We start from the raw sequence: 17,472 nt of genomic DNA on the forward strand, positions 1-17,472 counted from the left end.
GATAACCACTCACAATAGTTTCGCAATTGCAATTACCATTGCAAAAGCCACACTGCTTCAGGGAAAGTGTCTAGACTATGTCGAACATGACTATAAATAATACTCTGAAAGACAGATTTCTACTCTTCACAGAAAAAATGAAAGGAAAAACATAACCTGAACATGCCTTTGCATTCCAATAGCTTATACAGTAGTATCTCAGAACTGGTGATTAACTGTACATGATGAACTAGCTGGGTGCCAGATGCAGTTTTAATAAGCAAATACCAACCCAGTCTTTACAAATTGTTGTATTTTTTAATCTGTAGAAAGGCACTTATTTGCATTCCTCAGACTTGACGAAATATGTAAGTAGACAGTGAATGACAACCATTTAAAATCTGCTCAAATTAAGCTACAGCAAATTTTCAGCAAAATGAAGTGCAGGCATATTTTAACTGGAACAACTAATTTCTCATTAGTATTTTTCAAATACTATTGCTTACCTCCTAGACATCATTTCAATAAAAGTGAAATACCTCACTTTTGGGAGCAGATGTCTGCAATAAACATGGGGCAAGGCACCTGCACTGAACATCGGAGATTGCAGCTAAACTTGAAATCCTATGGCCTCTTGGTCCTGTGATCTTGGAGGAGTAAACAGGATCTCAAATCCCTAGGCAGAGTGGGGACATAACATGGCAAGAACAAAGGAGCCCCTGGACGCTCAATGTAATTTTGGAAGGGAGAGCCATGCCAACCATGCATCACACAGTTTGAGCACTGGTCTTACTGTTTTCCCCCTTGTTGCTTGCCATGGGAAGGAAATAGTAAAGGTGTTAAGGAAAATGCAACATGGGATATACAGTGAATGAAATAAAACTTGTATGTGAGAGTCAGGGTGACTCAGCAGAAGCAATTAAGAGCCACACAGGTGTAAAAGGTAATGGAATTAGCAAGTCCTAAATGCCAAGGACAGAAATGCAAAGTGGATAATTGAACACACCTGAGAATTGTTAAGTGGTCAAGGCTGAGATGATGAAATCATTAATTCTGGGTAGAATCAAGAGAACCAATGAGAGTGGATGTACACGCCCACTGGGTGGGTACTGACAAGAGTGGGTGGTATGATCCAAGGACTATAATAATGGCTATGAATCCTAATGTATTTTGTGGGTAGTAGCAGTGGATAGTAGTAGTGAGGAGTATTGTTGTATTGGATAGTTTTGGAGCTGTATATAGTAGAATAAAGTAGATCTTTTATATAAGACTACTGAGTTGTCTGGTGTCTTGAGTGAAGATACAAGAGCCAGCTGGATCCCGAAGATGTGGGAAGACTTCTGTGGAAGCAAGAGTGAGAAGGCTTGGAGAGGTTGTCAGGGTCTTCAGCCTATTCTCTGTAACTCTGCTGCTTTAGAGCAAAGCTTTAACCACTGGCCAAAACTGGTCAGCGCCGGTGCGTAACAAGGTGGTGAGTTCGAGCCAGAGGTGAAGAGCTACAACTCCCATCATCCCTGACATGGAAGTGGCGGGATCATTAGGTGGGAGTGACCATGGTCTCCTGGAGTGTTTTAGAAAGAGGAAAGAAGAAGCCAAACAGAGGTCCAAAACACATTGCAAAAATAATGCAGTTTCAGACTGCTTCAACTGCCTTGGCCGAGTACTAGGGAATTCTGAGTTCTGTAGTTTTGTGAGACTTTTAGCCTTCTTGGTCAGAGAGCTCTGGTGCCACAACAAACTACAATTCCCAGAATTCCATAGCATGGAGTCATGGCAGTTAAAGTAGGTCAAGCCAGATTATTTCTGCAGTGTGGATGGACTCATAGGGCCAAACCAGATGGCCATGAAGGGTTGGCTTGAAGCCGCCCCTGCCAAAGCCACCTCAGGACTGCAGCCCCAAAGGTGCTCTCCACCAGTGGCTCAAACAGGAGAGAAAAAGATGTGATCCTATTTGGGCTGGTTTTGGATCACCTTAGCCAGTCCCAGTGCACCCCTGGAAGGCTTCCAGGTGCTCCAGGAGCATGCATTGTCAAAATGCCATGCCCTTGGAGCAGCTTGAAGCCACCCCTGTCTGATTGGCTGGCTGTCTTCCAAGTTTCTTGGGAGCATGTGCTGTCAAAACACCACTCCCCCAAGCTACCAGAAAGTTGGCTTTTCTGGCCAGTCTGTTCAGGCTCAGTGTCACACATTCTAGACTTTAAGAAAGTTGGTTTCAGTACACTTAGGGAAATGCTCAGTGTGAACTTTCACCCCTTTAACCAGGTCATCACTGTTGATTAGGAACATATCTAAAATAGCGTTGTTTGCCTTTTTCACTTTCTGGACAATGAAATTACCTACAAGGCAAATGAGGAATTTGTTGTACCTTTTATTCTTGGCAGAGTTTGACTTCCAATAAATATCAGGACAGTTGAAATCTCCCATTACTACTGCATCTCTCCTTTCTGAATATTTGTTCATCTGTTCCAGGAAGGCATAATTTAAGTCCTCAGTCAGGCTTGAGGGGGGGGGGGGGCTGTAGTTGACCTCCACAATGACATCCCAGTTGTTTCTCTCCCCCTTACTCCCCCCCCCTCCCAGATGCACTCAACCTAATTTTCAAGGCATAAAAATCTTTGGCACATAATGCTACTCCTCCTCCTTCCCTGTTTGGTCTGTTTTGGTGAAATAGATTTATTCCGCAATTGTTACATTTCAATCATGGGATTTATCCCACCAGATTTCAGTGATGCCTATTATATTTGATTTGATTTGCTTAGTTAAAAGTTCAAGTTCATCTTGTTTGTTTCCCATTCTCTGTGCATTAGTGTGGAGACCCATGGCCTCACATGTCTCTACACTAAGCTCCCCTACGTGCTTATTTAAGGTTTTTCCATCCCACTGCTGGGTTCTTGTACTAGCTGGCCAGTTCTCTCTGGGCTAACTTTTGGGCTATTATCACCTGTACTTGATGAAATCCTACTCTCAAGAAGACTGTCCTCCCTTCCACACATAATTCAGTTTAAAGCCCTCCTGATCAGGTTCGTGACCTAGTGTCACTGTTAGTCTCTTCCCTCCAGCAATCTATGTTCTTTCCTTTAAGTGCTAATTTAGTCATTAGTTTTATTCAGATGGCTCCAAGTACATTTTGAGAAAGATGACTCAACCTTTATATGTCAAAAAATGGGGAATCTCCTTTAGTACATCAATAATTTAAAGTCCATTTTAGACTGGGACTGTCCCTTGAGGCCTTTCTTTTACCAAATAACCCTAAGGCCATGCTGAAAGTCATTATGAGTTATGACACAACTTTACATAAATTTATGTTGAGATGGCAAAAAATACCATTATACAGCATAAAAGATACTAAAGTATTTTCTGATGCAGTGAAGCATAGCAGCAAAGGGCTTATGGTGCTGTCTTAGAATGGAAATGACAAAAAGATTGTCTATGGCCTGTTACAGACAGCCAAAATAAAGCTGCTTCGAGTCACAGTGGAGGTATGGTGTTTCAATGATGCATGCGTCCTAAGAGTCCAGAAGCCACACCAAAGCCACACTCCAGTCCTTAGGAGTGGAACATGGCTTTGGTGTGACTTCTGGAGTCTTAGGACGCATGCATCATTGAAACACCATACCTCCACTGTGACTCGAAGCAGCTTTATTTTGGCTGTCTGTAACAGGCCTAAGACTCTCAAAGCATATTTTTATTGTGGCCTTTGAACAGCAAAGGAAGCTTCAGATAGAGCTTCTGTTCTGTTTCCTATAAGAAATCAGCTTACATAAATAACATATTGATCCTTAGATGATTTATGGAAATTCAGGGAAATAAATTTTCTCATCCCTTCCTTCCTTGACCAATCACTTGCATCCCATTCCACATTGTTGAAGTGGCAGCCCTGAACCTCTGTAGAAAGTGGGGAAGCTTGCATTTAGTTGTGAGAGAAAGATAATTTTTTCTCCATTAACCTTTTACTAATTTTCAGGACTCAAGCCATTGTATTTCATGTTTCTTTTAACTCCAGAGTTTTCAGTGCTAGCATTTATATCTATAGATTGTGGGTGAATACATTTAGATGTTGCTGATATCAAAAGTCCTTGGTTGCATTCATCTAAAAGTGCTGGGGCTAATGAAGCAGAAGATTTAAATTATGTTATATCATCAAAACAGAAGGACTTGTTAGACCAAACCAGTCAATCCAGCTCTCTGCCTCCCATGGTGAGCAACCACTCATTTGATGCTCACAGGAAGAACCTATGCCCTGTTTGCCAGACCATAATCACCTCCCAATTCAACAGCTGCCTAAACCAATTAAAAGGGCATCACATAAGGTCTAAAACTACTATCTCTATATGAGGATCTGCTGAAGCAGTAGTTAACATGGATGGTATTAACGGGGAGATAACTGCCTTGATAGGCATTAAATATGGAAAGGACATGGTTTCTTGATGTCTGAAGCAAAGTTTGAATACAGACCACTGATCCATTCTAAATGATAGCTGTTACCTTGCTAGCCCCAAAGAGCAACCAATACAAAAGGAATATTTCAACTGGATTAAACCAAATGACCATTGGGTTCATACAGGCACATTTCCTCTGCCAAAGCCATTAAGAAGATAAGGAAGCATTCTGAATACAAGAAACACCCTACCCAAAGAATAATTGTCTATGCAATACACTGAAACCACTGGCCTAGCAGCTACTTTGCAGATGAAACAAAACAAGTTTTGAGAGCTTGAATGAATTCATAGCGACAAATGATCATGAACAATGGCAGCTTATCCCCTGTGGCTTAATCTTTCTTCCAACACTACCTCTCCCCTGACCTTTCAGTCTATGTCCTGAACAGGAACCTGCACAGCATTGCCTTTAAAAAGTACTGTATGCTCACTGGTAAGACCCCAAATCATAAACTGTTTGGACCAGAAAGGTCATCTAGTCTCAAATCCACCCAGGATGCTGGATGGATTCACCATTTGTGTACAAGTCAAGTCACAGGATTCTGCAATTAGATGAGAGGACTATTTCAGAACAAATGCTGACTCCTAAAGTTCTAAGTGACTCCATCAAGTGAGCCTTTTCAGGGGTTGCATTCCAGTACTGGGTGAGACCCAAAAGAAAACATATTTTACCAATATATTTTAGTTTAAAACTCTTACTGCAAGTAACTAAGCCTTGGAAAAGGCATTTAAACTTTTTAGATTGGTTTTAAAAAGGCATACAAAAACTAGGAAACCACCAAATGGGCAAAGAATGTGGCTATCTGCAAAAGCCCATAGGGCTGATCTGGGGCCCAGGAGGACTAGATTTGGCCCCAGGACTGAATGCCCCTCAACTCTGCACTACTAAGAGGAAATATGCACAAGGCCCTAGTATTCTTACTCTATTTGACTATGAAAAAAATATTGTGAATCCCAAATACTTCATTCAGGTAGATGTTCAACAGCAGCAGTAGTAACAGTAACCTTTTTGATCTTCCTAGTCCAGTGGTTATCAAACTGTGGGTCACGACCCCTTTGTGGTCGATAAAGCAATGCCAAAGGGATGGCATTTGGCTTATGATTAAGCCAACAGGATTTTTTCCTAAGAAATATCAAGAGCTAGAATAATTTCACACTATTTCAATGAAGGTGCTTTCACAGGAGTCACCTAAGACCATCAGAAAACACATATTTCTGATGGTCTTAGGAACTGAGACCATCGGTTGGGGGTCACCACAACATGAACTGTATTAAAGGGTTGTGGCATTAGGAAACTTAAGAAACACTGCCCTATTCCCATTTCTTTTCAGGTTTGTCCTTTTGGTGTAAGAACTTTTTTGTGTGTGAGATCATGTTTTGATTAATTTCCAGTGATGAGCATAATTGTCTTTAAGAGCTATGCTGATGACAATGATAGCAGATCTGTCATGACAATTACTTTTTTTGGTCCAACAGATAGTAACCCACTTGCTCATTACTGCATTTTCTCTTTGAATGCCAAAGGTGATAGATCACCCTCTTGAGTATTGCATCAGTTGCCCATCCTACCCATTATAGACTTTAGACCGAGGTGCCATTCCAATTCACATTTAAAAAAATATTCTGTGCATTTCAAAAACATGCATACTCCTTACAGAAACAAAAGCAAGCCCATTTAAAGAAATTGCTTCCCCTTTTGTGTTTTAAGTACAGATGATGAATGTTAACAAGTTGGAGTAGGTGGTATTTTAAGATATTTCCACAATTTTCCCATCTCACATATTTGCTATCAACATTTATGAAACAGTTGCACTACTAGTATTTTATTATTTATTCACATACCTCCTTAGCCCAGTGACTTCTATCTGATCAAACATGGATCATGGACAAGTGCAAGGCACTGTGATGCCACTGTTCACTAGCCTTCTTTATCAATGACTGGGATGACAGAATTGGGGGTATACTTATCAAATTTGCAGATGACACCAAATTAGGAGGAGTAGCTAATACCCCTGAGGACAGGATCAAACTTCAGAATGACCTTAATAGATTAGAAAGCTGGGCCAAAACTAACAAAATGTATTTCAACACGGAGAAATATAAGGTACTGCACTTAGGGCAGAAAAATGAAATGCACAGATATAGGATGGGGGACACCTGGTTGAATGAGACTACATGTGAAAGGGATCTGGGAGTCCAAGTAGACCTCAAATTGGACATGAGTCAACAGTGCGATGCGGCAGCTAACAAGGCCAATGCAATTTTAGGCTGCATCAATAAAAGTATAGTGTCTAGATCAAGGGAAGTAATAGTGCCACACTATTCTGCTCTGGTCAGGCCCCACCTGGAATATTGTGTCCAGTTTTGGACACCACAGTTTAAAAAGGATGTTGAGAAACTAGAGCGTGTCCAAAGGAGGGTGACCAAAATGGTGAAGGGTCTGGAAACCATGTCCCATGAGAAATGACTAAGGGAGCTGGGGATGTTTAGCCTGGAGAAGAGAAAGTTAAGGGGTGAAATGATAGCCCTGTTTAAATACTTGAAGGGATGACATATTGAGGAGGTAGCTAGCTTGATTTTTGCTGCTCCAGAGACTAGGACCCGGAACAATGGATGCAAGCTCCAGGAAAAGAGATTCCACCTCAACATTAGGAGGAACTTCCTGACAGTAAGGGCTGTTCGACAGTGGAACAAACTCCGTTGGAGTGTAGAGGTTCTCCTTCCTTGGAGGTCTTTAAACAGAGGCTGGATGGCCATCTGTCGGGGATGCTTTGATTTAGATTTCCTGCATGGCAGGGGGTTGGACTGGATGGCCCTTGCAATCTCTTCCAACTCTATGATTCTATGATCCTGTAGAATGCCACCCCAAAAAGTAGTCCATTCAATGCTTTTGGAAGCTCCTAAATATAGCATGATGCTGAGGCTGTTTCCATTATCTCTTTCAGCCTTTGGCCCTTGGAGGTGATCAACAGTATTGGTCCCTGTTTGTCAGTTTGGAAAGGGATTTGGCTGAATCCCAGTGCTGAATGCTAGACTAGATTAAACTTTTGTTTAGTTGGCAAGACAGTTCTTATATAAGCTGTTCCTAACCTGATGCCCTCCCAATGTGTTGAAATATAACTTTGTTCAGTAGCTATGTTGAATTGGGGTAATAGAAATAGTTTTTTGCTGTTGCTGTTAACCACTCTCAAGTCAATCTCGATTCATGGTGACCCTTCGGATGAGACATCTCCAGGACTCCCTATCCTCCACTGTTCTTCTAAGTGCTTGCAGATTCATACCCGTGACCTCTTTAATTGAGTCCATCCATCTAACATTTGGTAATTTCTTTCTACTTCTTTCCACCTTTCTAAAGTGATTGTCTCCATCTTTCATTATTCCCTCCACCTTTCCTAACATTATTGTAGAAATAGTAGTACTGGTATTTGCAAGATCTACCTTTTAGTCTCTACTGTCTGTTTCAAATCCTGACAATGTTGGACATTTTTACTTTTGTAATGTATGGCATATTTTATGGTGTTAGGCTGACATGTGTCTTTTGCACTTCTTAATCTGCATTTTTAACTGTTTGTAGACTTTATTCTGTTTTAAATTGTGCTATACCAGGGGAGACTTTGTATATGAGGTGTTTAAGGAATGCAGTAATCAAAAGAAAGTAGCCTTACAGCCAGAAGACTTGGTAGAGAAACTAGTTACAGAAACTCACAGCTGCAGTTACTGATGGGTGCCTTCAGGAGAGATAAGTTTAATAAAAATAAAACCAAACCACCCAGCAACTGTGTACTGTTTATCACCAGTGAACAAAGTTGTGTCAAAAGTTTTTCTGTTCCATTTGCAGAGACTAGGTAGTTCAGATGGTGGAAGAATAAAGTCACATGTACTTAAACCAAACGTCTCCTCACACACAAATGTCAAGACTTCTGCCTCAAAATGCTGAATCAGTTCCGAGTGAATCAGGCACATGTGAATAATTTTAATGTAGGAAAAAAGCACCAATCTGTCTTGAAGACTCATGTACTCTCATCACTACTGCCATTAAAATAAATGGAAAAATACCATTCCAGTGGTACAGACCTGAACATATAGAAAAGGTCAGTCTAACAAGTGAGACTTATATCTAACAATACGTAGCATGACATTTAAGCATTTCCAGAGGGAGGGGGATATGACTATTTGGTAAAAAAGAACAAGAGAAGGATGGAGCTTGTGTAAAGCTAACGTATATGTATAAATGCATATACAGTCGGCCTTTTGTATCTACAGATTTCCTATCCATGGTTTCAACCATCCACAGCTTCAAAATATGTTTTTAAAAAATATCATAAAACAAACCTTGGTTTTGCCATTTTATATAAGGGACATTATTTTACGATGCCATTATATTTAATGATATGTGAGAATCCATGGATTTTGGTATCCATGGGGGGTAGGGGATCCTGGAACCAAACCCCTGCAGATACTAAGAACCCATTGTATAGTTAGCATCATTTAAACAGAATTACAATGCATTATCTTGAACCGTAGGACTAGACAGCCATTCCAATAGAGGACATTTTCAAACCAAGGACTGCACTCTGTGAAGCAGAACACAATCAAGGAGTGCCCTCTGTGAAACAGAACACATGACTACCCTACTAACAGGCTAAAGGAGCACACATCACTGTTAATCTGCTGGCAATAAAAACTGCCAGTCATGAAACAGAAATGAACACACATTTTTCTACATTTAGTTGCAATAGTCTTGAGCTTTCCTAAGGCTGAAGACTTGGATAAAGCAATGCCAAACGGATGGCATTTGGCTTATGATTAAGCCAAAGGGATTTTTTCCCTAAGAAATATCAAGACCTAGAATCATTTCACACTATTTCAATGAAGGTGCTAATTTAAGAATATGCATTAGAACATGCTCTTTCGATGGGACCAGAGACTTCAAGAGAGACCACCGATTTGATCAGTTTTCCAAAAGCCAGTTCTTGAATATAACTTGACAATTTGCTCCCACCAAGCCTTGTCACATGAATGACAGAAGCTCCTTTAATGCAAGAGAGGATGAATTTGAGCTTTGTACAATCTCCTCCTTCCTTTTTACTAGAACCCAGAGCCAGGTACAAACAATGGCTTCAAGAGGGGCATGTACTGGGAATGATGCCTATAAGCACATGCACACACCCCCTCCACACACTCCAGGCTCTCTTAGTTTTAGTGGCCTAATTTACAGAGCAGAAATACCTTTTTGTTGCTGTTATCACTATATGGAGGTAGAAACCCTTGCTGATCTACTGCACCTCACCCCCAAGATCTAACAATAGATTCTGCTTGTCCTTGGTTTATTACATCTTGTAAATATAATTTCTTGGGGTTATTTTTATTCACAAGGTGACAGCACCAGTTTTGTCATATGTACGGTGCAATACCCTGATTCTTTTTAACTCAGATATTAGGTTTTAAGCCAGTTTGCAACCATTGACTTCCAAGGGATTAAATTAGCTTAAATCAAGTACTTTGCTTTAACTGAGTGGTAAACCTATGTTCTGCTCTATTTCTCTTTATTTATGTTTTTACAGGCACAATGGGGTGGGTAGGCAGGCAGGGAGCACAGCTCAGTGGCAGAAAACATGATTCACACAGTAAGATTCAAGATTCAGTCTCCAAAATCTCCAGCTCAAAGGATCCTAACACATGTACTCAAAACTCTTACCTGAGAGCCTGGAAAACTACCATTAGCCATATCCGACTGCCCTGAACAAGATGGACCATTCAACTGCATCAAGGTGAATCAATCATTCAACAGCCTTCAACCTTATGCATACTTCCAAAAGGCCCTTTCACCTCTGTATGCTGCTGTTGTTATTGTGTGCCTTGAAGGTGACTTCAGCGTATGATTGCTCTGCTATAGGGTTCTGCTGGCAAGATATTTTTTTTTTCAGAAGAGGTTTGCCATTGCCTTCCTCTCAGGCTGAAAGAGTGTGACATGTGCAAGGTCACATACTGGGTTTCTATGGATGAACAGGGGTTCAAACCCTGGTCCCCTGGAGTTCTGGGCCAACATTCAGATCCCCTACACTACACAGGTCAACCCAGTCAGACTTACTTGCAAGTAAACATGCTCAATGCTGGGATGTTTTGCTGCATCTAGTTCTCAGGGACCTTGGGTTAAACACTATGGAACTCAGTAAGGGACTGCATTATTTGTTTGTTGTTGCTGCTATATGTTGCCCCTTTTCCCAGTTCATTCTGGTCAGTGTTAATCTTTACTTCAGCATAACACAACCCAACTGATTGCTACTGAGCAAATTATTGTTACTGAGCAAATTCTCCCCTCCTTTTGACTTGTCCACATCACAGTAGAGAAAGTACTTACAGTCTTTTCCACTTCTCCTGGTACAACAGCCTGGTACAATAGATAACTTTCCTGTTTTATAGATGGCATGTCAAAGTAACTGGCAACTCAAGGGCAGCCAATGAATTATGTCTGGGCAAGCATTTGAATCTACATCTGCCACATCAGTCTAACATCTCAAATTCATAGTATTCTTTTTATCTACATTCAAATAAAGCTACCATTGCATAACCTATTTAATTTCCTGTATTTCCTTTCCTGTAAAACAGGGAGAATTTACAAGGCATTTGTTACAATGTGTGTATGGAGGGTGGGGGTGGCAAACTGCAAAACTGTCAGCAAGTTGCAATACGATTTAAGCCCCTCCAGTGATAATATACAAATATTGTACACACACACACACCAGCAAACAAAAGTGTATAAATATTTGACCTTCCATCATCACCTAACTCTCCAGCTTTCTGTGAACTGCGTGGATCTGGTATTTTTTTGCTACTTCCTTATACTCAGATGGGCTAATAATAGCTCCGTGGCGCAAGAGAACTGAATGAATGTCATTCCCATCAATATGTCCTACTGACTTTCAGGTTTAGAAAGGTCATTGGCAGAAGAGGAGACATTCAGAATTTCTCAAGCTTTTATTTTAAAGTGAGGAAGGAAGAGTAAAAAAAAAGGTAGTTTTAAGCTTCACTTGGGTAGGTGATGGATAATGGGACTGTAGACAGATAGATCCAGGTTATCTGATTTCTTTAACAAAACATGCAGAGCAAAACTAATTTGCTGTGATTATCAAGGTGACAGATGACTATGTACCTACAACAGGAAGTGTCAACAACAGTTCTTTTCACTGGCAGCCAAACTATTCACCTGTTTCAGCATCCACCTGAGCCTCCATCTCCCTCCTTATTCTTATTTTCCTTGTTCTGGCTGGAAAGGAACATTGCCTCCTACTATCATACTTATTACTTATCCATAACCAGCCTGATTACAGTGGAGTTATTCCAAAGAGGACCGACATGAAATTTTATGACCTTCATTTATATAACAATCATTGTGATAGTAGTCAAAATCGTTTGCTACCTTTCCTTAAATGCATCCATCTGTTGTTATCCTCTCACTTGAAAGTGATGTGGGGGCAAAATGTGGGCATTGCCGTCTAATAAAAAGGGTGCCCTCCCCAATAAAATTTTTCTTCACTCCCCACATTTCTAGCATTGAAATAATTTAAAACTTCAATTGATCAGTTAGAGAGTAAGTGTAGTCATCCAAAGAAAAGGTGCAGGCAAAGAGGCCTAGGGAATGAGAACTCAACAAATAGAAGAACTCTAGGTGCGGATTATTTTCAGTTACTCATTCTCTACAATGATATAACTTTGAGGACTGAAGGAAAATTTCATTGGGAGGGGGAGCAGAATTCTTATTTGGAAGAATTATGCCTTCATCCCTCCACCCCAAGCTACAATCTGACTTACTGAAGACATGTAATTGTATCAGTCAGGAAGTTAGATTTTATGTCCTGGCCACAAATCTAGATTTAACTGCAAAATGTACTACTGTACGCTGGAAGAACTCCTCAGTATAGGCCCCTGGAGTGCATGAGTTAGTGAGAGTTTTGCCAGTGATTCTATGAAATGCAGACTGCATCTTTAGTCCACAACCATATATACACACTTTCAAAAAGTCCCATTTAACTCAGGGGGACTTACTTCCAAGCAAACATGTTCAGTGCTGGGATGTTCTGTTGGACCTGGCTCTGAAAGACCAAGAGTTAAAAAAATCCATGCTTTGTCACAGACTCATTGGCTGACCTTGGGAACATCATTTACTGTCTCTAAGCCTTAGTTTACCAGCTGTAAAGCTTGTATATTAAGGATTGGCTTCACAGAATACTTTGCCAGGACAAAAATAGATATATACTACTTATCCAATATTAAAAGCATTGATTACTATCTGGAAAGCACACTGGCTACAGGACAGAGAATAACAATGACTAGATTGTGTATTTGTTTCAACAGATCCTTTCCAAGGTCTCTGCTGACAACAGAGTATTAAGCACTTGAGTAGTAAAGGTTTTTAAAGTCATCTTCCAGGAGTTTTTTTTTTAAAGAAACCCTATGTAATAGCTTTCAGGGGTGGAATAGTGTTATTTATATATGGTGTGAATATATGCAAATCCAACTGTTTAGCACAACAAGGTTACATGAATACAAAATGTGCATTCTGCAGAAACCAGAGCTTCTGGTCAAAGAAGGATGAAGAGTTCATCTGCAATATTGTTTTCAATTTGAAGGCAGGGCGGAGGAGGAGGAGCAGGAGGAGAAGGAGGCAAAGAAAAGAAAGTGAGCTGAACTTAGCGTGAAGCATGTCATGCTATTGTTAGACATCTAAGGCAGCACTGGGAAGGCAGCTTATGGCCAGGGTTTCTCCAGCAGGGGCACAAAAGCTTGCATGCTGTAATTGGTTCTCACAGTAGTGCTTGCATGGCAGGCAACTGGGGCAGTATCACCTTTGCTCAGATCTCCTGGAGAGCAAGCAAGAGATGGTTTGGCTGCTGCTTCACTCTGGCAGGGGCAGCAACTTTCCCCTCCTGCGAGTCACCTTGGAAGAAGTAGCTAGCTGAAAGTCATGCAGCAGCAGGAGGAGGAGGAGGAGGAGGTGACATTGCAGGAAATACAAAAGCCCTTCCAGACTCCAGCAACACCTGTCTCCTTCTCTTTCTCTGCTTTGTCTCTTTGTGGCAGGTTGAGTTTGGGGGGAGGGGGGGACAGACCAGGCCCCTGTGGCAATAGTTACAGTTACATAAGGTGCAGCAGGGTGGTGGGGAGGGGGGAGAAAAGCGGCCAAGGGAGGATAGGGATCATTTGACTAAAGAAGGAACTTCATTGCCAATCTGATCCCTGTCCAAGCCCTCAATGCACCAGGGGGATGAGAAGAGCTGACAGCCTGGCACTGCATTCTCTCTCCCTGACCCCTGGCTCTCCTCCTCCTCCTCCTCCTCCTCCTCCTCCTCCTCCTCCTCATCTCCTCCCAGATGTTGAGATTCCTGCTTCATTCCCCTCAAGCCCTCTCCTCTCCACTGCCATCCTTGCCTTTACCCTGAAAGAGGCCTCTTTTTGTGTGTCTTGTGTTTCTCTCCTGTCCTTCGTTCATGCTGCATTCGACTGCTGCAAGAGGGACTCCTTTCCTCTGCCAGCCAGCTCTCCATTTCTCTGGCATTCTGGACAGGCTGTCAGAAGACCAGGAGAGCTGGGTTGAGAAGCTCTCTGGCACAAGGCAGGCCCCACCCTTGGGCAGGCCTTGGTAGCTGCTTCAGGTGATGGATACTTATTTATTCTTATTAGGTTTTTTTTAAAACAGTATGAAGAGAAGCCAGACTGTTCACTATTGAATTTATAATTTTTTTTACCCTTCCACGGAGAAGCATGTATGAAAATTGTTTGTTTATTTATTTATTTGCCTGATGTGTCAAAATAAGCCAGCTAGACTTGGACACTCTGCCCTTTGACTTGAAGGAGTGAGATGAGAGAGAGACACTGCTGGACCTTCTGCATTAGGCAGGAACACCTCTTGGACTGCAATCCCGTTTCCTCTCAGACAAGTTTATTCCAGGGACAGCTACTAACCCTATTAAACCTTTGTTGCAAAGAAGGGCGTCCTCATTGCTGCACAGGAGGCACTTTTCAGAAAGTATGGGACAGAGCACTGCCACCCAAACTCTTGGTCCACCATCAGACAGGACAACTTGCCAATCTCTGTGTGTGGTGGTTCTGCTATAATAATACTTCAAAATATTACTAGTCTTGATTGCTTCAAAAAGGCAGTCAAGACATATCTCTTCCAGCAGGCTTTTCCAGATTAAGACAAACTTCCAATAACCTTGTGTTTCTTCCTTTGAAAATTGCCCTAACTACCTCTTCCTTGTTTTTCATAACAGTTCCAATAACTGTCCAGTAATTTTATTTTATTTTATTATGGAAGGGAAGGTTAGGGAGGGTTTCGGAGATAATGAAACATGCTGTTCTTGTAGTTTGTGGGGGGTTTTTTTAGTGTAAGCTGCTTTGATTGCTTGGAGAAGCGAGATATAAATAAATTTTATTATTATTATTATTATTATTATTACTAGTAGTAGTAGTAGTAGCCCCATAGCTCTTTGGCAGGCCCTGCTGCCACCCTCGGGGAAAGTTTCTGCCGCAGTCGCAAGTGGGTTTGAGCCTTGGGACTGTGACCCTGGAGGCCAAAGTTGAAATCCCAGCACAGCCATGAGAACCCACTGAGTGACCTTTGGTGAGTCACACTCTCTCAGCCTCAATGGCAAAAACTTCCTCTGAGCAAACCTTGCCCAACCCCCCCCCCAAAAAAAAAAAAAAAACTCTATAAGGGTCAGTCAGAGTCAGAAAGGACTTGAAGGCACTCAAGAACAAGAAGAAGAAGCAAGCAAGCAAATGTGCCTGGAGCTCTCCCTTTCTTTTCCTTCTCCATCTCCTCAAGGTTTCCTCCCATCCTTTTTTACTAAGGAGGTATATGTGGGAGATCTCCTCCTCCTCCTCCTCCTCTGTTCCTTTCCCTCTGTGAGGCCCTGATGCTGCCTGGACAGTTCTCCCTGCAGCCTCCCTTGCCCCCTTTACCTTCTGCTGCCTCCTGGCCATATCGGTGGGCTGCTTGGCGTTGAAGGGGTAGGCGATGCATCGCATGACGAAGACGTAGAGCTGGAGCTTCCTCTTCCTCTCCTCTTCCTCCTTCTGGAGCCGCTCCAGCTCCTCTTTCTCTTTCTCGCTGGCCACCGAGGGGCTCGGGCTGGAAGGCCGGGCGCTGCTCCCGCTCCGGCTGCTGGGCTGCAGGCCTCCACTACTGCCTCCTCCGCTACTTCCACCACCACCACCGCCTCCTCCGCCGCCTCCTCCACCTCCAGAGCTCTCGCTGGTCCGGCTGGGTGAGAGTCGGGCCCCGGAACTGGAGGGGGCCAAGGCTTCCTTGCTGCTCTCCTCTTCCACAATCTCGTCCGACTCTTCTTCGCTGGAGGACGGGTCCAACATCTTGACGGCAAAGCAGGCGAGGCAGAGACAAAAGCTGGGCTCCTCTCCTTCCCCTTCGGCCTAGAAAGCCCTGGGCACAAGTTCAGAGGGAGGTTGAGGACCCCCCCCCCCAAGACCAGGACCCAGGAAGGAGGAGAGCCCTGATGCAGCCCTGTAGAAGCTCCTTGCCTTTGCCTTGTCCAGCCAAGGATTCTCTGGCTGTCTGTGTGTGAGAGAGAGACACAGAGAAAGGATGGATTATGCCTGGCTTTAACTCCTCCCTGCCCAAAGGCTGCTCTCTGGGCCAACCTGGCACCAATGAAGAAGGCGGAAAGGCGCCAAGCACCTCAGCCCAGGAGGCCCCTGCCTTGCCTCTCAATGCAGCCCCGAAGGAGAGCCTTCTCCGCCTCTGCCGCGCATAAACCCAACAGAGGAGCTGACCAAGGTGCTGAAGGAGGAGACGACGGCGATGACTGCTGCAGAGGCATGGAGAGCGCGCCCAAGCGCAGCCAGCACCGCCAGGGCCCACCCTCCTCTCCTGCTCTCTCTCTCTTTGTCTGCGCACGCTCAGTCTCGCTGCCCCCTTTTGGGACTCTCTCTCCTCCTTCTCCTCCTCTTTGTCCCCTCCCCTTGCGCATGACTGTTTGGAAAAATGAGGCTCCCCAAAGCAACGCCTGCCCTTCCCCTGCGCTGATTTGCCAGCGCTTTGGAGGTTGCCTTTCCGACTATTAGCTGCTTTGCTTTGGCTTTCTTTTTGACGCAGCCCTGCCCAACTTCACAGGAGAATTAAAAGAGGTGGACTTCTAAGGGCAGCCAGGGACTCAGACAGCCTGGGGGTGAGGGGTTCCCTTAGAGGGGTGCAGAGAGCATTGTGGGTGGTGGAAGAGGTGTCCTCCCAGACCCACAAGGCAGTTGCTTTGCAGGGTTAGAAGGGCATGGGTATTGAGATGGTGCCCCCATAGCCTTGCAGGACTTGGAGGGCATGGGGGACTATGAGGTGGTGTCCTCCCAGCCTTTCAGGACTTGGAGGGCATGGGGGGGACTATGAGGTAGTGGCCCCCCAGACTTGCAGGACTTGGAGGGCATGAGGGGGACTATGAGGTGGTGCCCTCACAGCCTTGCAGGACTTGGAGGGCATGGGTGGGACTATGAGGTAGTGGCCCCCCAGACTTGCAGGACTTGGAGGGCATGAGGGGGACTATGAGGTGGTGCCCTCTCAACCTTGCAGGACTTGGGAGGGAATTATGTGGTGATGCCCCCACAGCTTCATAGGGCATGGGGGGCTATGAGGTGGTGTCTTGCCAGCATTGCAGTACTTGGAGGGCATGGGTGGAATGATGTGGTGGCGCACTCCCAGCCTTGCAAGACTCAGAAGGCATGGAAGGGTTGAGGTAGAGCCTTGTGGGGCTGGGAGGGCATGGGTTGTGGAGGTGTAAAACAGTGTAAAATCCATTTACTGGTGTCGTGGGCCTTCTAGTCGTTTCTGACTTCTGGTGACCCTATCATGCGGGGTTTCTTGCCAAAATTTGTTCAGAGAAGGTTTGCAGAGGCAATGAATGAGAAGTTGTTGGCAGTGCATGCCTTCAAGTCAGTGTTGTGTGCCTTCATGTCATGCTGACCCTAAGGCAATTTTTTCTTTCTTTTTCTTTTTTTGGCAAGTTTCTTCAGAGGTTTGCCATTGCTCTCCTCTGAGGTTGGGAGA

General features: G+C 43.6%; 1 protein-coding gene across 21 annotated transcripts in view; it reads right to left on the reverse strand.

Annotated features, from left to right (window-relative positions):
• Positions 1–16,316, reverse strand: part of CADPS (calcium dependent secretion activator) — a 452,259-nt gene extending 435,943 nt beyond the window's left edge. For all 21 annotated transcript variants that reach the window (XM_089518937.1, XM_089518931.1, XM_089518899.1 and 18 more), the window contains exon 1: positions 15,384–16,316. In XM_089518937.1, coding sequence (XP_089375063.1) covers positions 15,384–15,791 — 408 coding nt within the window. In that variant the 5' untranslated portion in view covers positions 15,792–16,316. The remainder of the gene's footprint in view (positions 1–15,383) is intronic.
• Between the last annotated feature and the right edge of the window lie 1,156 nt (positions 16,317–17,472).

This window comes from Sceloporus occidentalis, unplaced genomic scaffold, assembly GCF_023333645.1.
Source record: "Sceloporus occidentalis isolate IW3139 unplaced genomic scaffold, rSceOcc1.0.p SCAF_1, whole genome shotgun sequence".
Taxonomy (NCBI): Eukaryota; Metazoa; Chordata; class Lepidosauria; order Squamata; family Phrynosomatidae; genus Sceloporus; species Sceloporus occidentalis.